Here is a 20,010-nt window from a genome sequence, read left to right as displayed (position 1 = left end):
ACTGTCGCGTAATAGCACTCTTGCTCAGATGTATTTGTGATGATTTTTGAGCAGTTTGTGTTGTCCTTCTATTATCACGCTATCAGTGGACCACGCGTGGGCTATCAACGTTATCATGAAGCGCCAGCTCATGTTGCCTAGCTTGCGTCTCTGCAAACACTCCAGCGCCTCCGGCTTCTCGCGTGCAGCGGACTCTCTCTTGTCATGTCTCCAGTCTATTGCTTTCTCAGCGCACCGTTCTATTCTCACTCTCTTGCACATCGGGCGGCGAGGAAGCGCAAGAGAGGCGCCGCTCGTTTGTTCGCAGTGATTTCTAGTCTCACATCACCAATGCTTCCTCACCAATAAGTCATCATCAAGCACCTAACAAATCCAGCCACTGGAAACATGCGGTACCTGTCCGAAGAAGAGCTCAAGGGCTTCGAAAACTACGAGGTAGGTGCTACTCAAGAGTGAGCTGCACTCACGCTGGTCTTCCGATGTGATACGATCATACGAAGTCCTGTTTGTCTTGCGCCGGCCTGCAAACCATCTGGCGTCTGCAGCTTATGTAATGTGTCGAGGCCCTGCTCGACTTAGCGGGTTCTGTCGCCTATGCTGCAGAGAGGCATGGCGTTAGGACGTGCTAGCTGCGTGTGTATACTGCTTGGCCAGCTCCGTGCTTATCGGTCAAGGTGTTTTGTCCTCTGTGCAGTACACGTGTAAGGATACCAGCCCGCTGAGCAACTATGTGATGCACCCGTTCTGGGACCAGGCGGTCAAGGTAAGGCACCGTTAGCGCGCCCGCGAGGGGCGGCGGACGGCGATGACCTAGTCGCTGCGCGGCCAACGCAGCTTGTACCGCGTGGGGTGGCGCCCAACGTGCTCACGATGTCCGGCTTCGTGCTGACGCTGGTGAACGTCGGGCTGCTGTCCTACTACGACTGGGCCTTCTACGCGTCGAGTGACCTGCACCCCGAGGCACCCCCGGTACCCCCGTGGGTGTGGCTGGTGTGCGCGGTGAACCAGTTCCTGGCGCACACACTAGGTGAGTGACGGATGACGCAACGTTGATTGACGCCGCGATCGCGCACGTGCGCTATGGGCCGCTAACGGCCGTGCACTTTAGGCTCTCCCGTACGGGAGGAACGAAACCACGTGCAGCAACAAACATGTAGGTCAAGCAATGCAGCCAGATGTCCACTGCTGCGGGGGCGTTTGCCGCTATTGCACTTTTGTGCACTGTTGCGCAAAGCTATAGAGATATTTACGCATTCTGCATTTATTCAAAGTCGAGCAGCAGTTGTGATTTCATGGCAGATTTCAGCCTGCAAAATGGCTATTCGGTTCAAGAATACATGTAGTTAGTTCGGCTGCTTATAAACCTGCTTGAGATCTCGTTCTTTCCGTGAGAGACACCTTCTTCATCACCTGTGCTATCTATTCAAGTTGTCACTTGTTCGATTAAATGCAGAGGCACTGAGTGACATAAGCTCCCCATTTTGGGCTTCATGTGTGGAAAAGTTGCCCTTGAGGGAACTATTTAGTAATATAGTTGTTTTCCACTAATGTAATCAGTCTCGCAGCATGTGCCTAAGATATTTAACCTGTATTGAGTGACGCTTACTCATGTGACTACTTCACTTTATGGTTGGGTGTTGGCTGTTGTGGTTGTGTAGATGACGGAGTATACTGAACCATGATATAATACATGGACGTGGTTTCAAGCAGTTTAATGGGGTGCTCAAGATGTTGCTGTTTGTTACCTCTTTCTTACAACCAGCTTTTGTTGGCTGCAGGGATGCTGTGTAATGGTATAGCTTTAAGCTTCGCAGCAAATTTCACTGTCAACCTCAGAGAGTGTGAAAGGCTGTCCAAACAATGGTTCCCGGAAGTGATATTAATTTAAAGGCTGGTGAGGTAGAAGCAACTGAACCACGGAAGAGCAGAATTGTATGACCTTTTATCTGGTAGTGGTGCAGTATGTTTATTTACTTTGTCCTCAGGGAATTTGTATTAAAGACATGATGGGCGCAGAACATTCATTGAAACACCAAGGGCGAAAATCGCACACTGTTACCTCTATAGGATACAGCTGTGGCATCACATATACTGTGACGAAGTTATTTTTTTTGCATACTGTCAGATAATGCTAAGGTTTGCATTGCAATGTTCCTTATCGCAGTGCAGAACAGTGCTGTGGTTCCAAAGCTACCCTCAGGCAATGAGGCATGTCCTATTGGAGGACCCTGGCAGAGTTTTGCGCACATGGGGTTCTTTAGTGTACACAAAATCCTTGGTGCACAAGAGTCTGGTGTCGTCAGTATTGTTAGCGAAAAATCCCCAGAGAAGCAGCCTAGTTGGGCCACCTAGGTCACATGACCTTGTGGACAGCCTGCGCACTGGATTCTGAAGAAACTGACCATTGTGCCAGGTAGCATTTAAATTAATTAATGATTGGTCACGAGGGGGATGAGCAGCCTGGGTCGCGCAAGCCCCCGCAGTGGTCGCACTTGTCATTGTCATTGCAGCTGGGCAGTGGCACATTGCTTAACTGCTGCAACACTGCGCCTGGAGTGGTACGAGGAGTTTCAGGGATCTATGAATGTAAAGTCGAGAGTGATCAATTCCATATATATGGACATTAACCCCTTAACGTTGTCGCATCTTACCCTTAAGGCTTAAGCAAGAGGCCACTTGGTGAAGTCATGCTTACCAGCAAAACATCATAGCCTCTAAGCTGCCATGACAGGTGTTGTTGTTTTGTTGTGAATTAAGAAACAGAGGACAAAAATACAGGGAAAGATGCATGGCAACTCAGTTTTAGTGCAATAGCATTAAAAACAACATCGGAAAAAAAATCCGGCAGCGTCTTCTGGCTGCGCCAGTCATAAAATTAGCAGATTGGTCGATGGGGTGTGTGGTCTCTGTGTCAGTTGGGAGTTACCCTTGTGTGCATGCCGATATGTCTAGACAGCTCCATGTACAGTTAAAACCCGATTTAATGAAGGGAAGAGCAGCCATGAATTATTTCGTGAAATCATGAAATTCGTAAAATCAAGAAAGGCATCACCGGGTTATTTAACATGCACCAACATCACTTAGCTCAATGGACATCTCTTGCATCCTCCATCAATATGTGGCTGCTGTGACCTAGTGCAGCTTTATGATTCTGTACCAGTGCATTCATTATGTTGCTAACACAAAGCCTCCACGCAGGAATGGACTAGCGTCTGCTAGAAATAAAAATATTTTTCAGTGTCTCACGTATTAACAAAGTGCATTTATTGCCTGTCATCTGTTTACCCTGTTTAAAGCCCCATGTTGTCATTGGATTTTTGAAAACAACTTAACGCTCCACGCCTACTACCAAACAACCTTTGTAAGTTTTTTTATGTAATGCTAAAAATTCAAAGGTTTCGGTCTTAGAAAGTACACATGTATCTTAAGAGATAATAATTGCCATTACTGACTTTACCTTAAGCCAACGTCTGTGAGCCAACGTGTGAAAAATCCCCGCAAGCAGTGAGGGCTACCACGGAAGTATGTCGCTGAAGATTGAATATTGGTCGCTGCACAGGCCGAGCGGACTTCAGACATTAATGCTATTGCATTCTGAACCCTTAATGGAATTTAGTCTACCCGAAATTATTTTATTGACCTGTTCGTCGCTCATCCGCATGTGCCAAGAAACCTTGGTGTCACTGCGCTGCCGTCATTTTCTCATACATCTCTGCTTTACCTAAAACAGAGATATGTTGTATTTTGCACTTTAAGGATCGCTGAGCACAACTCAGTGAAATTTTCAGTCACAGTAAGGATCGATTCTGTAGCCCTTTCTCGATATATTGATCAGAACAGCAGCTTGGGCTTGTTGGTGATCCATCTCGAAGTAACAGCGCAAAAACATAGACAGGTACGCATAGAATAAGAAGACACCACGAGCGCTCGTGGTGTCTTCTTATTCTATGCGTACCTGTCTATGTTTTTGCGCTGTTACTTCGAGATATATTGATGTTTGCCCGGCATCAGAAGTGCATTCATTGCTAAGAAAATTAGATTTGAAAGTGGAATTTTTTTTTTTTCCCACCAACCAGTCTAACTTGTGACGTCAAATTTGAACAAAAAAAAAAAAACTTTGTGAAGAGCTCCACTTTCAGTGAAACTAGAAAACGTCTGTTGGCATTGACACGGTATTTTTTTTTCTCTTTTCTAGCTTATAAGAGTTACGTCTTTGGTTTCAAGTACCTTCCTTTGTCATTACAATGCAGCAGTCTATTAGCACAGTCCAACCTTAGTTTGTCTTCAGTGCCCTTTAGAAAATCGTCTGTCTGACACCTTAAGGGAGGACACTACCCTAAACAGTGAACTTTTGAACCACTTGCTCGATTTCATTGAAACTTGTGGGGCTAGTTTATATTACTGAATTTAGTTATTCTAGAATAAGTATGCAACCTTTGTGCAACCTTTGCAACCTTTGTGCCAAGGATGACTATGCTTGCTTTGGAAAACTATTGTTTGACAAATTAGTGTAATTTTCCCAATTTTTTGTGTTATGTGGCATTGGGAATGTCCAGAGCATACAACTGTGGAATTATTTTGCTTAGTTCTCCTATATTTTGAAAGAATGATACCATATAAAGAATGACATTGGATTTTCATTTTGCATCAATTTTTTTAAAGTCATTTTTTAGTTTGAAAAAGGGAAAAAATAGACAAACTGAGTGCGCAGCTGTGTTCCTCATGAAATTTCGCTTCAGAAAACCTGCTACAATACCAGTATTATCAAGTAATATTGGAATGATAGTTTTTCTAAGCTGACAGTTTACTGAAGAAACAGGCAATGAGAAAAGTAGAGTCACATGATTGAAGATCATCCCATTTTATTTTAAGCACTACAGTGTTCAACACAAGCCCTAGCTGAATAATAAAATTTGGTAGAGGTGGTCCCAGCTGTGATATTCGCAAGTTTCAATGAAATTGAGCCAGCGGTTCAAAGTTCACTCTTTAGGGTAGTGTCCCCCCTTTAATGTGGGAACAATTTAATTCTGTTCAACGCGCTTCCTTCTGTCCGTTGCAGATGGGATTGATGGGAAGCATGCACGCCGCACTGGGAGCAGTGGGCCACTGGGGGAGCTGTTTGACCATGGCCTGGACAGCTGGGCGACCCTGTTCATGCCTGTCTGCCTGTACTCGGTGTTTGGTCGGGCTGAGATGAGCTGTGACACGTGGCGCTTCCTGCTTGTCCTGTGCAACATCCACTTCTGCTTCATCCTCTCCCACTGGGAAAAGTACAACACGGGCATCCTCTACCTGCCCTGGGGATACGACATCTCCCAGATGGTGGGTGTAGGGCAGACTCACTTATATTAAAGGGATACTGAACTAAACTTTTGTAGCTGCTCTTTTACATGTAAACAAGAGCTTGAAGGCTAAAATTGATAAATCCGACTAGCATTTTAGCGAAAAAGGCGGGTAACACGTTTTTTTTCGCGATTTATTGGCGTATCATTGCACCTGGCGGCTGCCTGTGGAAGCTGCGACTAGACGTCGTAACAGCCGCACGCCCACCGTTCACGCAAAAGCACGATTGCCATCGCTACTCGCGGCTTTTCCATGTCTGTCGTCTGCTCACGGCGTACACAGATATGTCAAGATGTTAATCGATGCTGTCTACATACCATAACCGTATGCACGCTTACGTCCGCTAAATGCAGCTACTTTTTCCGGACCTTACGCCATTTCTAACATTCTCAGTTTTAAAAGAGAAGTGCGACGATTTTCAGACTAGTGGCGCCATCTGGTGTTTAGGAGGGGAAGCATTGTTGTCAACAAAATGACACCCTTCTTAGCCTATAGGGGGTAGAATCGTCACTCTAAATAAAAAAAATAAAGCAAATTATTACTCATAAGCTTTCTTATGGGTGACAGGAGACGAAGCGAAAGACCGGTGGCCCCTTTATGGCCAGTGAACGCGCTGAAGAAGCCAGTAACAACGACGAAACCAGTCCGAAGCGAGGTTTCATGCATCAAAGGGCGCCGCCATATTTGTCGCCGTGGGAGGGTGCCATGACGTCACGCTCTTCATTTCGCGCCGGCCGGGAGGGCTTGGCGTGCGCTCATGAAACATCGAAAATAAAACCATCCGCTGAAAAATATGCACAGTGATGACTAGATTTCGGTGTAATCACATTTCAAGAATCTATTTTCAGCATTTTTGCTCAATTTTCAGATTTTGGTTCAGTATCCCTTTAAGGATCGTGCGAAAATAACACAAAGTGAAATGAACACCTGCTCCATGAAAGCAGTTACGCTCACAGCACTTCACACCTATTCACTGGCATCAAGCTGCCTTGCATAGCAATTAATATCCTTCTTACCGGTTAGAGCATTGAAGATTCTACGCTTGGTTGAAATATTGCTCAAATCTTCAGCCGTCGCGGTGGCTCAGTGGCTATGGTGCTCGGCTGCTGGCCCGAAAGACGCGGTTCGATCCCGGCCGCGGCGGTTGAATTTCTTTGGAGGAGAAATTCGAGGCCCGTGTACTGTGCGATGTCAGTGCATGTTAAAGAACCCCAGGTGGTCGAAATTTCCGGAGCCCTCCACTATGGCGTCTCTCATAGCCTTATTCGCTTTGGGACGTTAAACCCCATAAACCAAACCATCAAAACTTCAAACAATCTTTACATTCTAAGCATGTTTTTGTAGTATTTTTAACATAAGGCCTTCAGTTAATTTTTTTTCTAGACGAGACAGCGAGCGTCTCGTCTGTTCGTATTGCTTTTCATCGTCCATGTCTTATTTGCACTGTTTCAGTTCAACATAGTCAAGTCACAAGTTCTAATAAGTTGTGCGCATATGGCTTAAAAAATTGTTTACGCTAAATCAGGCATGAAGTGGTGAATAAATTTGTTGACCAACTAATGTAAATCAGCCGTTTGTTTCTGGAAGGCCTCTGTAAAATTAGATTTGTGCCCTAAGCCAGCTGTCATCGACCCTTGCACAGATCCTGCTGAGCAGCTTTGTGCTGACCTACCTGTACTCATACCGGCTCTGGAAGTTCACCATTTTTGGACTGGGTGCTGGCGAGTGCCTGGAGCTGACTCTGCACGGTGAGTGGATTTTGCTCTCTCCTCGTTTGGCTGTCAGCACTGGAGGTGGAGAGGTAGTAGATGGCATACGTGGATGCGTTGTTCATTGCACGGAGTGTGGAAGAAGTGTAGAAGGTGCGAATAACACTATAAGATCAATAAATAACTGTGCAAAAAGGACGGGGCAAAAGAGAAGTGCATGGGACAAGCATAGACTGACAACTGGTTTATGGCACCAATGCCTCCTTCCTTCAACAACAAAGCGCATGTGCACCAACAACAACGCGAAGGCAAGAAACCGTAATCAACTTGTCAACCCAAGAAATTCCAATTCCTTGCGGTACAAGTGGTGCAATAACACATGGTGCAATTTTCAATTCATGAACACACAGTGGAACTTAAGGAGGGACGCTATGGACAAATTGAAGTTGTCGTGTTTCCATAGATTACTTTTCTAATCACAAAGATGCTATGGTAGAATCTCGGATGATACGAACACAGTTAATATGCGCCGTAGTGGGGGGCTCCGGAAATTTCGACCACCTGTGGTTCTTTAGCGTGCACTGCCATCGCACAGTACACGGGCCTCTACAATTTCTCCTCCAAAGAAATTCAACCGCCGCGGTCGATCCTGGCCGCGGCGGTGCTGCAGACACTTAATGGCGGCCATATTTCCTTTGTTTTTCTAGCGGGCTCCTTCTTCATGACCATGCCCATGTGTCTCTACAACATTCATCGGTGAGTCCAGATTCTCTCATTGTTGTCTGAGTCAACCACAGTCTGCTGAAAGATGGTGGATGGTACAGTACAGGGAAATGTGTTGCTGGAAATGTGGGAAGTATGGTGGTATAGCTCTCCTGCTGTCAATGAGATGTCCATTTCTTTCTTTAAAGCATTAGCATTAGAGGCCCCAGGTTAGCCAATGGTCGTATGCGGTAACGGAGTGGATTCCAAGATAAGGCAAGTGTAGCAAGGGGCAGCAGAAAGTTAAGTAGGTGGATAAGACGAGGAAATTTGTGGGGATACAGTGGCTGCAGCTGGCCAAGGACAGGGTTAATTGAAGAGGCAGGGGAGAGGCCTTTGCCTTGCAGTGGGCGTAGTCAGACTGATGATGATGACAGAGAGGCCTCGCATGCTCTCCAGTGCTTGGCAGGAGGGACGCCTCCGGCAGCCCAGCTGGTGGGAGGCGGTGCGGCCATTGCTCTCGGGTGTGGTGCTGTTTGCGCTGGCTCTCACCTGGGCCATCGCTTCCCCGGGTGATGTGCTCAGCAGTCAGCCGCGCCTCTTCTACTTCCTCCTGGGCACTCTCTTCTCAAACATCTCGGTAAGGGACCACAATCTCCTCTCTCATGATCGCTCACATTGCCTTTGAAGGTAGCTGAAGCTGGATTTTAACGCAGTAGTTCTATAGAAGATCCGGTGTCGGCGTTGTCGACGTTGTGAGCGAAAAATCACAGGCATGGATCTGGCAGGTGTGCGTGACCTGCCAGATCCATGCCAGATCCAGATCCTCCTAAGTTGCATGACCTTGCGGTGTCATGACCTTGTGGTGGTGACCTTGCGGGGGTACCTGCCCACTGGATAGTAAGCAAACTTCCCATGATGGCAGGTGGTAGTTAAGTTTGCTTTAAAATTGCTGGAATAGATTTGTCGTCTTGTGCAGGCTTTTCCTACTTTCTGGTGCAACTTACCTGGTGAATGTCTCAGGCGTACTCTTTTTTAGTTGCTGCGTTTTGCTCGCTGAATGTGGTTAGAGGGTTTCCTTTTCTGTATTCAGTCTTTATTGCATGCCCAAAAATTGTGCAACTGATTTCATGCAGCAGAAGCACGTCAGGAGTCTGGAAGTGTCTTGTGCAGGTGCAAAATCATGCCCATGAAAGATGAAGCGCAGTGTTCAAACTTGAGCTCATTATCAACAAATAAACCTCAGTATTAGGTTTCGTCAGTGCAAGAAAGAATATTTTTTATGTAATACCTGTCCAAAATGCAAGGGCTCTTGCAAGTGTGAGAATGAGATGATTTTTGTCTCTTATCAGTTCAAGCGCATGTGGTTAGAAAAAGCACCATTTCACAACGTCGAAAACTAAACTTGTAGGGCCTAATGGTCACAACATGAGCAGACACAAGAGAGCAGCTTTGGACTTTACTGCATTATTAGTAAACAGGAAATACTATACATATAATTATCATGGTGTCGTCATATGCGCAGATAATCCACATCATTGACCCTAGAACCAAACTGCAAGTGAAACACACTCTGCAAGGGATGTTTAACAACTGCTGTGTATTCTACGTCTTCGCATTGGTAGTGCAGTTGTGGACATAGTTAGGCCCCATTCAGTTTCTAATATCAGGAGTACAAGTTGAGTGAGACACATGCCCAGCTGTTGGCTTTTGTTGCTGACAGCTGTGCTTGCGAGCTGTAGTGCGCGTTTGTTGTGTGTTCAGCAGCACACAAACGAACTGAAAAGGGTACCAGTTGTTTCGGGTGCAATGGTCGTTAAGTGCAGTTGTTGAGCTACACTGTATGAATAAACACAGCTTGATTGGCTGCATTCAGAGTGGTCCTTCTGATTCAAAGAAAAAAAAAAATTTGTGCTGCACTTTTGTCTGGTGCGGTAGAATAAATGAGACATTGTGTACACTAGCCTGCAGTATTTGTGCGATGTTGCTTCAGGCATCTTTTGCACTTTGAATTGTTACTTGAGCCCTGTTGGGGACTCCAGTTCGGAGCTGCCTCTCCTGTTTTAAACAGCTGCATTCAAGAAGCCTGCATAAACTTGATTTTTATTTTATTTTTTATTTTTTTTGTAACTAATTCACCATGGAGAGTAGGAGAAGTCTGCAAATGTAGTTGTCATGGCTAAAACACATGCGCAGTGCTTTTCAGCCAATCACGTGGCAGCTTGCTGCTCTGCCATTGATGGAGTAATACACCGAGTGATCTTCGAAAACGTGCGAGTTGCTGGCTGGACTATGTTCAGACGGAGTGGATGGTCGGCGTGTCACCCCTTCTGTATTTTCATTCACCATCGTAGGGTGATGAGGTTAAGTCTCGTGAAAGCGAATATTCCACGTATATTTTTATTTTCCGTGGGCGCAATTTGTGGCTGTGTTGTCTGCGTCTAAAAATATTTATTAAAGGATCAGTCTACTGAATTTTATCGGCCATATTTTCTTTGCGGCAACCGATAGTTCTTTACTCAAATTACCATTTAGCCAGCTGTGGTGACAAGAAGTGCGGTAGAACATTTTTAAATAGAATTTATTGATGTGGGAAAACATCTGTATGAGATGGTAGTCTCATCTGGCAACCAACTGGATTTCCACCGCGCGGCGACAAACATGGCGGCGCCCGTCGAAGCCGGACCTCTCGCTTCGGACTGAATTCTCGTTGTTGCTGCCTTTTTCAGTGCGTTCACTGGACATAAATGGGGCGCCAGTCTTCCGCTTCGTCTCATCTCGCCTATAAGAAAATGTATAAGTGAGAAATTCGCTTTATTTAAATAATTAGAGTGACGATTCTGCCACTTCTAGGCTTAAGTGGAGAGTCGGTTTGTTTACAGCAATGGTTCCCGTTCTGACAACCAGATGGCGCCACTATAGGCTGAGTTTATTTTCGCGTCTCTACTAACATATGCTGAACTAAAAGAGGAAATGTGCCTGCGTTTAATGTACGTATAACTATAAATATTCACGTGATTTACAGAAAAAGCAAGCGGTACACCTTCTACAGTTTACTAGAACAAAACGTACGTTTCTGTGACATTGGGGCATACTAACGGTACGTAGTATATTCACTATGCTTCTACAAAAAAAGACTACCACTTGCTTGAACAAAATGAACGTTTGGGGTCGCCACCAAGCATTTTTACGCGACTTTTAACGCCGAAATAAAATATAAATTCCTGCCTAAACCGGGAGCAGTTGCCTCGTTATTGATGTTTAGGGTGCCAACTACCAGAATATGCCATTATTTATACACTCATCTTGGTGAGTAGACTGACCCTTTAATGGAAACCCAGAAAAATAAAATATTTTTTTCTGGATTGCTGTTTAGTGCGCCTATAAGGTCTCATTATAAGCATCAAGCAATGATGCATTGTACATGGGCAGAATATATTATTTTATTTATTTATATATTTATATGATACCAAACCTATGCTTAGTCCTTCAAGGGTACTTCAAGGCTTTTCTTCTTTGTTATTTCAGGTGTGCTTGTATAACACAGGTTATCCAAGCAATTTCGGTTTGGTTTATGGGGGTTTAACAACCCAAAGCGACTCACACTATGAGGGACGCCGTAGCGGAGGGCTCCGGAAATTTCGACCATCTGGGATTCTTTAAAGTGCGCTGACATTGCACAGCACATGGGCCTCTAGACTTTCGCCTCCATCGAAATCCGACCGCCGCGGCCAGGATTGAACCCGCGTCTTTCGGGTCAGCAGTCGAGCACCGTATAACCACTGAGCCACTGCAGCGGTATTCAAGCAATTTGTCAGATTTCATTCAGCTAGTGGAATGTGTGGCTGTAACCAGATTATAACATTCAGGCACTAGTTTTATCCAAGGGGAATTTTTCAGATTTTCGGATTTTTACAAGGAACTTGTTAAAAATCTACAAAGGGAAAAAAATCCCTTATTTTGTAAAGGTTAAATGTCCAATTTCTGCTGGATCCTGACTCAGAACTGCCTTTGCTGGCCTACCTCTCCACCTTTCTGGTCATTCTCTCTCTCAGAACTGCTTTCGGAGTGTCAGATATGCTTCTTTTGACTGATTCCTGTCGTGTGAAGCCATTATGTAAACACATCAAGACATCCACATGCTTGCAACTCAAGTGAACAGAACCGTAACACTCACCAGAGTCATATCAGAGTTAGTGTAAAACTGAGGTTTGATTTAAAGGGTGATTTGCTGCTTTTATTTTGCATGCCTTGCTCGATGCGTTTCTATGTGCAATTTTTCAGGTCTCCTTGGCACATTTTATTGCGTCCCCATTAGAGGACATTGTGGCTTGTAAATGAGGAATTTGGACGCAGTGCCTGGAGTGAGTACTGTTACTCTGTACGAAGAGTCAGTTTGCAAGTCGTGGTGAGGGGTGAAAACATGCTTATGTTCTTATTTATATGGCTCCTTATATCAGGAATGAAATTTCATGCTGTGCTGTGCATTTCATGAGACAGCCGTCACATAGTAAGGGGGCAGTACCAGTTTCAAAAATGCAGCACATCGCAGGAACCTAGTTGGCTTTTGCATTTGTAGTGCGCAGTTGCCTTGGCCCATTTAGCTGCACTCATGATCACAGGTTCTGTGAAAGTAACAGAAACGGCTTAAAAAGCAAGGTCATGCTTTTCAGAGAACGGCTTCAGTTCTTGTAAGGTTTTTTTTTGATAGCGCTGCTGGTCATACAGTTTCCTTTGAAAGTTTCATACAGGTCACTGTGGGAGGTGCCAGCATTGATTATAGTTAGTAGAGGGCAGGTAGGAGCGTCACAGAGGAAGCATTAGCTAAGTAAATTTATGCAAGAGCTTGTTCGATTACAGTCACGTCCTGATATGTCAAACTTGAAGGGACTGTGAAACATTTCAATATATCAATGCAGAAAAAATGGCAATAGATAGACTTATCTTTAACCTAAAAGCAAGAGTACATTGTAGCCACACAATAGCATGCTTCTTGCAGCAGAGTGCTGCCCTTCGGCATGCTGGTAGTAGAGCACTGCTTGCTATGTGTTGCTAGGCTTAACCTGCTTCGCAATGAAGCTGCAGGTCGTAGCTTTGCAATTAGCCATCGCCTATCATAAGAGGTGTAATTCTGTTACCAGTACCCTGTAAATAGAATAATAATTAGGGTGCAGTTGGTTTTCACAGTGGCTTCAGAAACGAAGCACCCCAGGCAAGAGTCTACTGCTGGGATTTAGCTAGTTAGTTTGGCTTCACCACATGGCAGTGACGTAGAGTAGAAAATTACTACTGTAGACCGGAGGCCTACCTCAGGCACACTGCATGTTCACCTCGTCACATTGTTTCGCATCACTAGCGCTGCCAGCGGGCACCCATGGCCGCGCAGCGGACCCGCCTTCGGTCGTGAAAAGTGATTGAAGAGCACCGTTAAGAGAAGCATCACCTGTAAGGACGCGGCACACTGTTGTCTGTACAGGGTGTTCCACTTAACGCTTGTTCGATTAACACGAAAAATACTGCTATACTTGTGCATGGGATTTTCAAGGGGATGCCCTGGCTGTTTGACGTAAACAATAATTTGATGTATCCAGACTCGACTGAAAGAGGGTAATTAAGACATACATACTGTGCTTTCGTAGTGCTTTTGCGCATGTTTTACGGAACAACAGGTTGGTGATGTCTGAGCTTGTGTGCTTGTTGGGCGGTGTCGATCCCTCTTGCTGCACCCTCCTTTGGATGTGGTGCAGAGGACAGTAGGAAAGCATTAAGAGACCCCGGTGCTGCATGTGTTCCAGTGCCGGCTCATCATCAGCCAGATGACGTCGACGCGGTGCGAGGCATTCAACCTGCTGCTGCTGCCCATGGCCCTAGGCGTGGCCGGCTGCCTGTGGGTGCAAGCGGACGAGACCATGGTGCTCTGCCTGTTGGCCACCCTGGTGGCTCTGGCACACGTGCACTATGGCGTGTGTGTGGTGAGTGGGCTGCCACCTGAGCATCGTGCCGTGGGGAAGGATAACCCAGCCTCATCTTGCACACACTGCGGCCAGTTTTTCAAAAGCTGCAGCACCCATAAAACGGAATGAGTAATCAAACAGTCCGAGAAAGATTACTGGCTAAACTAGGATGCGGCTCAGTTCAAACATTTGGTGAGAGCCGTCATGTCCATTCATCTCTCTTTTCTTTTTTCATCAACTTAGTCTCTCTCCTTCCTCTCTCTTAAGGCGCGTTCACACTTAAGCATTTCGGCGGCGACGGCCAGCGAAATCCGCCGCTGCCGAAATGCTGCCTCATTTACACTTCCTGGCCACCACGTTGCTGCTCGTCGTCTATGTGTCATCTGCTCACGGCACACACAGATATGGCAAGAGGTTAATCAATGCTGTCTACGTACCATAACCATATGCATGCTTACATACATCAAATGCAGCTATTTCGCCGGCCAATACGCCATTTCTATCTCACTTTTAAAACAGAAAAACAATGATGTTCACAGCCTAGTGGCACCGTCTGGAGGTTAGGAGGGGAACCATTGTTGTCAACAAACCGATGTCCCTCTTAAGCCTAAAGGGGTAGAATCGTCACTCTGAAAAAAAAAAAAATAATAAAGCAAATGGCCGAGATGAGATGAAGCGAAAGGCAGGTGACCCATTTATGGCCAGTGAAGGCGCTGAAGAAGTCAGTAACAATGACAAATTCAGTCCGAAGCGAGGCGTCATGCATCGAAAGGTGCCACCATGTTTGTTGCCGCGGGAATGCTACTTAGTACTCGCCGTCCTATGGGCCGAGGAGAATCAGCGGAATTTTTTCTGGCAGCAGAAATTGGTCCTTGACCAATCGGGCTTTCCGCTGGATATTTTAGTGGAATCTCTGCCGCTGCAACAGATTCCGCTCGCTCTCGCCGTCGAATGTCCAAGTGTGAACGCGCCTTTAGCTTGGCTTGGTGTCGATGCACTTGGGAGCCACGGCAAGCCAAGCCAAGCTGTGGCGTCAGTCTTTTCTTCGTCCCTGTCTTAAAGTTGCGCTGTGTTTTTAGCTGTCATGAATTACCAACTAGCCCGATCTACCACGCTTCCAAGGTAGATCATAGAAGTTGAGCTAGTGTTTTGAAGTTTTCACTTCAGAACAGGAATATAAAATTTTCTTCCTGTTTCTGAAGTGGCAGCTTCAAAACCCTATAACTCAACTTTGGTAGCCAGGATGACAGTTAAATGATTTAATTAAATGATTAAAGAAAGAAAGCCTGGACAGCAACTTGATGCAGTTTGCACAGAAAGACATGGGATTTTGTTTAATTATAAGTTTTTTTGCCAGAATAGTTAAAATTTGTGCCACAGCCACCTGCACTACTATGGATGGATATAGGCTTCCCCCTGTATTGGGGCAGAGGCGGGCACCACGATATAGTTATCAGTGATGGTAATGTGTGCCAACCTGCGCCATCGCATTAAACCTGCTACATGCTGCTCTTAGTTCATCTGCAGTGTGTGCAAATTTTGTACTTGTTTGGCGGCGCTGCCAACACTGTGCCATACTAACACAGCAAATGCAAAAAAAGAAAATGTTTTTAAGAGACTCAAGTAGTGCCAAATCTGGGTTCTTATAGATTTATTGGACTTATTATTGGATTTATTATCGGGACACCGTCCCGTGCCCCTTAAAGGTGCAGTGAAGAGGAATCTGAACTCATCTTTTTGCCACGGGAACTCGATCTACACGTTCCGAGCATTCTTAGAAACCTCGACTTATTGCCCTGTGTGGCCGATTTCCCTAATTAAATCGAATTAACGTCCGGCCCCCGCCATTTTTTTTTAAATTCTCCCCATACGGTGGGCTGAGTCGACCAACACGTGGACTGCCTCTCAGCCAGCTGCGTGGAGGCTTTGCTTTTGCTTTATTTTGTTTTTTAGGTTTCCGTGAATAAATAGTTTCATTCGCAAATAATATAGCCGCAAAATAAGCCTGCAGAAATAAAAATATGCGCGGACCATTTGCTACTATGGATTACTATGTATTACTCTGCAGATAGCAGAGCAGCAAGCCTCCACGCTTTTTCACAGACCTCAAAAGCGGCATCAACATCCGAGCTTCTGGTTTGTTTTACAGTAGGACCACGTTAATTCCAACTCTCAGCGTAGGAAATATGTTCGTATAAATAGAAGTTGTAACAGAATTAAGCCACTTCCAATTATGAGGTGGCATTCTTCGTGGGTCGGCATGCAATGACCAGACTATGCGTGCATATGTACACATATGAGCTTGTGTCATTGCTGGATGTCTTCCGCCACACGAGCATGTATTATTTTGCAGTGTGAGGAAGTCCAAACAGATGTCCCTTCATCACAAACACTGCAAGAGAAAACACCAGAGCACGTCGTAGCTGCACGGTTGGAATGCAAGAAACATTTGCTGTGCTGTGAAGTGGCGACAGTGTGGTCGCGCTCCTGCTGCAGCATAATAATTAACTCTAACGGAGCAAAGTGTCCACAGTCATCCCGGAATGATCACCGTGACCAACGGCCTGTTTATTCATCCTGGCTTTCCATAACACTGTTTCTTCAATTGGGGCACATTTTAAAGTTCTAGAATCGCAACGCAGGAGCCGCCGCGGTGGCTCAGTGGTTATGGTGCTTGGCTGCTGACCCGAAAGACGCGGGTTCGATCCCGGCCGCGGTGGTTGAATTTCTTTGGAGGAGAAATTCTAGAGGCCCGTGTTCTGTGCAATGTCAGTGCACGTTAAAGAACCCCAGGTGGTCGAAATTTCCGGAGCCTTCCACTACGGCGTCTCTCATAGCCTTAGTCGCTTTGGGACGTTAAACCCCATAAACCAACCAACCAAGCAACGCAGGAGTGAAGTCATGCGCCAGTTTTTAAATCTCGAAGGCTTCAGTGAAGTTTTCAAAGAGACCGGACTGAAGTAGTATTACTGAAATGGGCATTTCTCAATATTCGCTTCAATTTTTATACAGAAAAATTAGCACAATGTTAACACAAAATATTGCCTATTTTTCTTTTTTTTAAACATTGAGTAAATTTGGGTCCATTGAAAGATGACTCTGCGCAATTCAAATCTTCATGTTGCGCATTGTAATTTTTTAAACCATGGCACAAGTTAGTTGAAACACCCTCTATGTTCACAATTTTACCATATTTCTCAGTATCGGGCTCCTGCTACAAAAGACAAGGAAGCTGGTGCAAATAATTTTTGCCTGCTACAAAACCTGCTCTAAAATGCTCTTGGCTGTTCTCACCGCAGAGTTATATGTTTTGCTTTGTCTTAATTTAAAGCTAATCCATTAGTCCAAACTAAGTTGAATCAAGGTCCTGGATATCTTCTCAGTGTCTCTGCTTATTTTCCAGCAACACTTCAGTCTTCTTTTGCCAATTTCCACTGCCGCCCGATTTTGTTTGCCGTTTGATTCAAACCCCAGGGTTTCAGGGACCCTGCGCAGTGGCTACGGTGCGGCCGTGTTTTGACTGAGCTGAAATGTAAAAGGCATCCGTATGCTGTATAATGTCATTGCACATTAAACCCGACAATTTAGAATTTACCATACCAACGTGTGTAAGGGCCGCACTTTTTTTTTTTTTTTTTTTCCAGATTCGAGGGCCAATTTTTGGGATGTGTGGCCCATACATGCGTAGTGCGGAAAAAAAAAATAAGTAAAAATGCACCAAGCAGGGAATCAGCGACACTTGGGTTATTGAGTGACGACGTTCAGTCATCTCTGCGAGTGACGACTGAATGTCGTCACTCGCAGAGTCTTCCAACTCCGAGCTGGTGCTGTACATGCTTATCCCCGAAGAAGTCAGCCTCTGTGGCTTTTACCCCCACAGCTGTGTCAGAAGGACCGCAACAGCAGTTATGGTCATGAAAACTCGTTTGAACGGCACTGCAGGTTATGACTACAGGTGAAATTGTGCATACACGCATGCACGTGCATGCTTCTGTATGCGGTTGAAACAACTTTTCAGTACTAGCAGGCATTTAAAAGCAGACTTTCTGAGCACTCTCGCATGCTGTTTATTTTGCAGAGGAAAAAAAAAAACACTGCAAAGCACCAATGTCGTTAAGAATTTCTCGTTAGCACGATTTTATTCGGAAACACTGAGGCAGTTCCTCAACGTGCACACTTGGTTTTTTCACAATGCAGGTGCAGCAAATGTGCCATCACTTCCACATCCACTGCTTCTCCCTGAAGAGGCCACCCGTGGAGTAGGCCTGGCGCTGCCACTGCTGTACAGAGATTACAGAGGACTTGCTTTTTACGATGAGCGGAAGAAGACCCCGCTTCCCATTCCGTCACGCAGGGAGGGGGGAGGGGACTGCAGTGCTCTAGACCAAGAAGAGTTGTGTGTGAGTGTGTGTGTGTGTGTCTGGGCACGTGCGTGTGTGGGAGGCATTTTGTCGTCGCTGCCGCATCATCTCAGGACGGGGGCAGGTGGCTGCTGCGGAAGCGCAGGATGCAGCTGTGCACCTTGAGGGCGGGGCCTAACTTTAGCCGCAGGCTCCGCACCAGGTCGGTCTGGCTCAGCAGCAGGAAGGCCTCGCCGTCAATCTCCTGGGTCACGACCAAAGAGGAAGTCGCACATGCTGTGGCACATGATGCACAACAACAAACAAAGGTGGCTAGGAGGCGGGGGCAGTGTGGTCACAAGACGCCGCAATGTGAGCCAACACTGGAAGATGGCAGCACTCTTGTACAGCCTCAACATGGATGCGTCATTGTTTCTATTCATGCACTTCAGCTGCAAATAGAGGAGTCCTTAAAAATGAAGCCCATATCCGAAAAGCACACACACGCAGGCACCAAGACCGCAAATGTACAGTTTATGTAAAAAGTATATGATATGGTCACGCTTTCCTGTATCCTGTGCTAGCTATAAAGGACAGTGCATGTAGCCTTTGAAGCACTCTGCACATCAGTGGACGTGTTGCCGAGGTGCAGTGTGTACCTGCTTACTCCCTACAGTCCCAGTGCAGCAGCAGGAGTTCCTGATGGCAACACTAGTCGCTCACAGAGCACACTCTGCTAGCCACTGACCAAAGGTGCACTTTGCAAGTCTTGTCTTAGTGACTCTATGGTGCTATGCATTCTAGCTCGCCAAACAACACGTCTTCCAGCAAGTGGGCCCCGATAAATCAAGAAGCCTGCGCAGACTTGTTTACCACCCTGCCCTGCCTCCACTTCCTGGCCACCGTATAACAACTCGGCATGGCGACAACTGCGGAAGCTGCCCGACACATTGCACAGTTTTAAAACAGACCAGACTGCACTGCCTCCCCATGGGTCTGTGTGGCATCCACGCACAAGTTTATGTTCCGCGACCTTGTTTGTTTGTTTTGTTGCACGCATCGCACAGTTTTTGGACTTTGACCTGCGACATCACCAACGTGATAGAGACCAGCTACGCTGTGCATGTCACAGGGTGACCAAGAGCTCATCTAATGCAGCCAAAAAATAATAAATAAAGCCTTATCGTGAGCTTGTCCTGTTTTCTGGACTACGGTACCATATTTACACGAATATAAAGAGACTACGAAAATAACGCGAGGGCTAGTTTGTGCCTATAAAAATAGAACAATACTACCTATTATGATTATAATGCGAGGGGGTAGTATGCGCCTGTAAGAAAAAATATATTACAATTATAACGCCAGTTTGCAACTCAAAGGGCAACCATAAAAGACATAGCAAAAATGAGACTGCACACAAAAGTTCTGAACAAGTACATGTTCACAGTTGTCCATTCTTCGCTTGAACACGGTGCTATGTGACCGCGCTTTTAAAGCTCCTCGATACTCACACTCTAGGTGGTGCAAATGATATGGAGGGGCCTTATTCACACTCTGCTGAGCGTTGACAGATTTTCACATCAAAGACTGCCAACGTAGCGCCGGCGCAGAAGCACGTAGCGTCGTCTGCTACACCATTCAAGCACGGGCGCGAGTGGTGCGCGAGAGGTACCTGTGTGTGTTTATTCATCATCATCATCACTGCTTTCCTTGTCGCTGTCCTCGAATACATGTCATTGTCTGTGCCGTCAATGCAGTTCGACAGGCAGCGCTTAAGAAATGCGCAACACTATGGAGCACGACAGTGCCTCCCATGCGTTCAAAATCCACTTCAACCAGTGAGGCTGACGCACGCTTCATAGGTCCCTTCAGCGTCGGTTCCGTGTTGTTTGCGAGCCACTTGTTGTACTCCTTCCGAACAAGATCTTTAATTCTTTCGCTACCGTGCCATAGGCCATCGTT

The 20,010-nt window shown here is 45.9% G+C and overlaps 2 protein-coding genes across 6 annotated transcripts in view; one reads left to right on the top strand and one right to left on the bottom strand.

The window, feature by feature from the left end:
- The first annotated feature begins 101 nt into the window (after nt 1-101).
- Nucleotides 102-19,237, top strand: LOC149334889 (ethanolaminephosphotransferase 1). Its single transcript, XM_089551536.1, has 9 exons — nt 102-435; nt 695-763; nt 835-1,027; nt 5,060-5,322; nt 6,986-7,091; nt 7,760-7,808; nt 8,214-8,394; nt 13,550-13,726; nt 17,906-19,237. The coding sequence occupies exons 1-9, from the start codon at nt 388-390 to the stop codon at nt 17,969-17,971; spliced, it is 1,152 nt and encodes a 383-aa protein (XP_089407662.1). The 5' UTR covers nt 102-387; the 3' UTR covers nt 17,972-19,237.
- l(3)mbt (lethal (3) malignant brain tumor) overlaps nt 17,760-20,010 on the bottom strand; it is a 46,839-nt gene continuing 44,588 nt past the window's right edge. For 2 of the 5 annotated variants that reach the window (XM_089551532.1, XM_089551531.1), the window contains exon 16: nt 17,760-18,313. In XM_089551532.1, the coding sequence (XP_089407658.1) occupies nt 18,179-18,313 (135 nt within the window). In that variant the 3' untranslated portion in view covers nt 17,760-18,178. The remainder of the gene's footprint in view (nt 18,314-20,010) is intronic. The other 3 variants (XM_089551533.1, XM_089551535.1, XM_089551534.1) reach the window with 2 other exon arrangements.

The sequence above is a fragment of the Amblyomma mixtum genome, chromosome 7 (genome assembly GCF_055824585.1).
Source record: "Amblyomma mixtum isolate Tamu chromosome 7, ASM5582458v1, whole genome shotgun sequence".
NCBI classification, from domain to species: Eukaryota; Metazoa; Arthropoda; class Arachnida; order Ixodida; family Ixodidae; genus Amblyomma; species Amblyomma mixtum.
The sequence above is the reverse complement of the archived record's forward strand: the minus strand, read 5'-3'. Positions and strand labels throughout refer to the sequence as shown.

Coding starts and splice junctions, on each gene's coding strand:
- LOC149334889 (XM_089551536.1), top strand. CDS start 388: ATGCGGTACCTGTCCGAAGAAGAGCTCAAGGGCTTCGAAAACTACGAG. Junction 1,028..5,059: donor GTTCCTGGCGCACACACTAG/GTGAGTGACGGA, acceptor TGTCCGTTGCAG/ATGGGATTGATGGGAAGCAT. Junction 7,092..7,759: donor CCTGGAGCTGACTCTGCACG/GTGAGTGGATTT, acceptor TTGTTTTTCTAG/CGGGCTCCTTCTTCATGACC.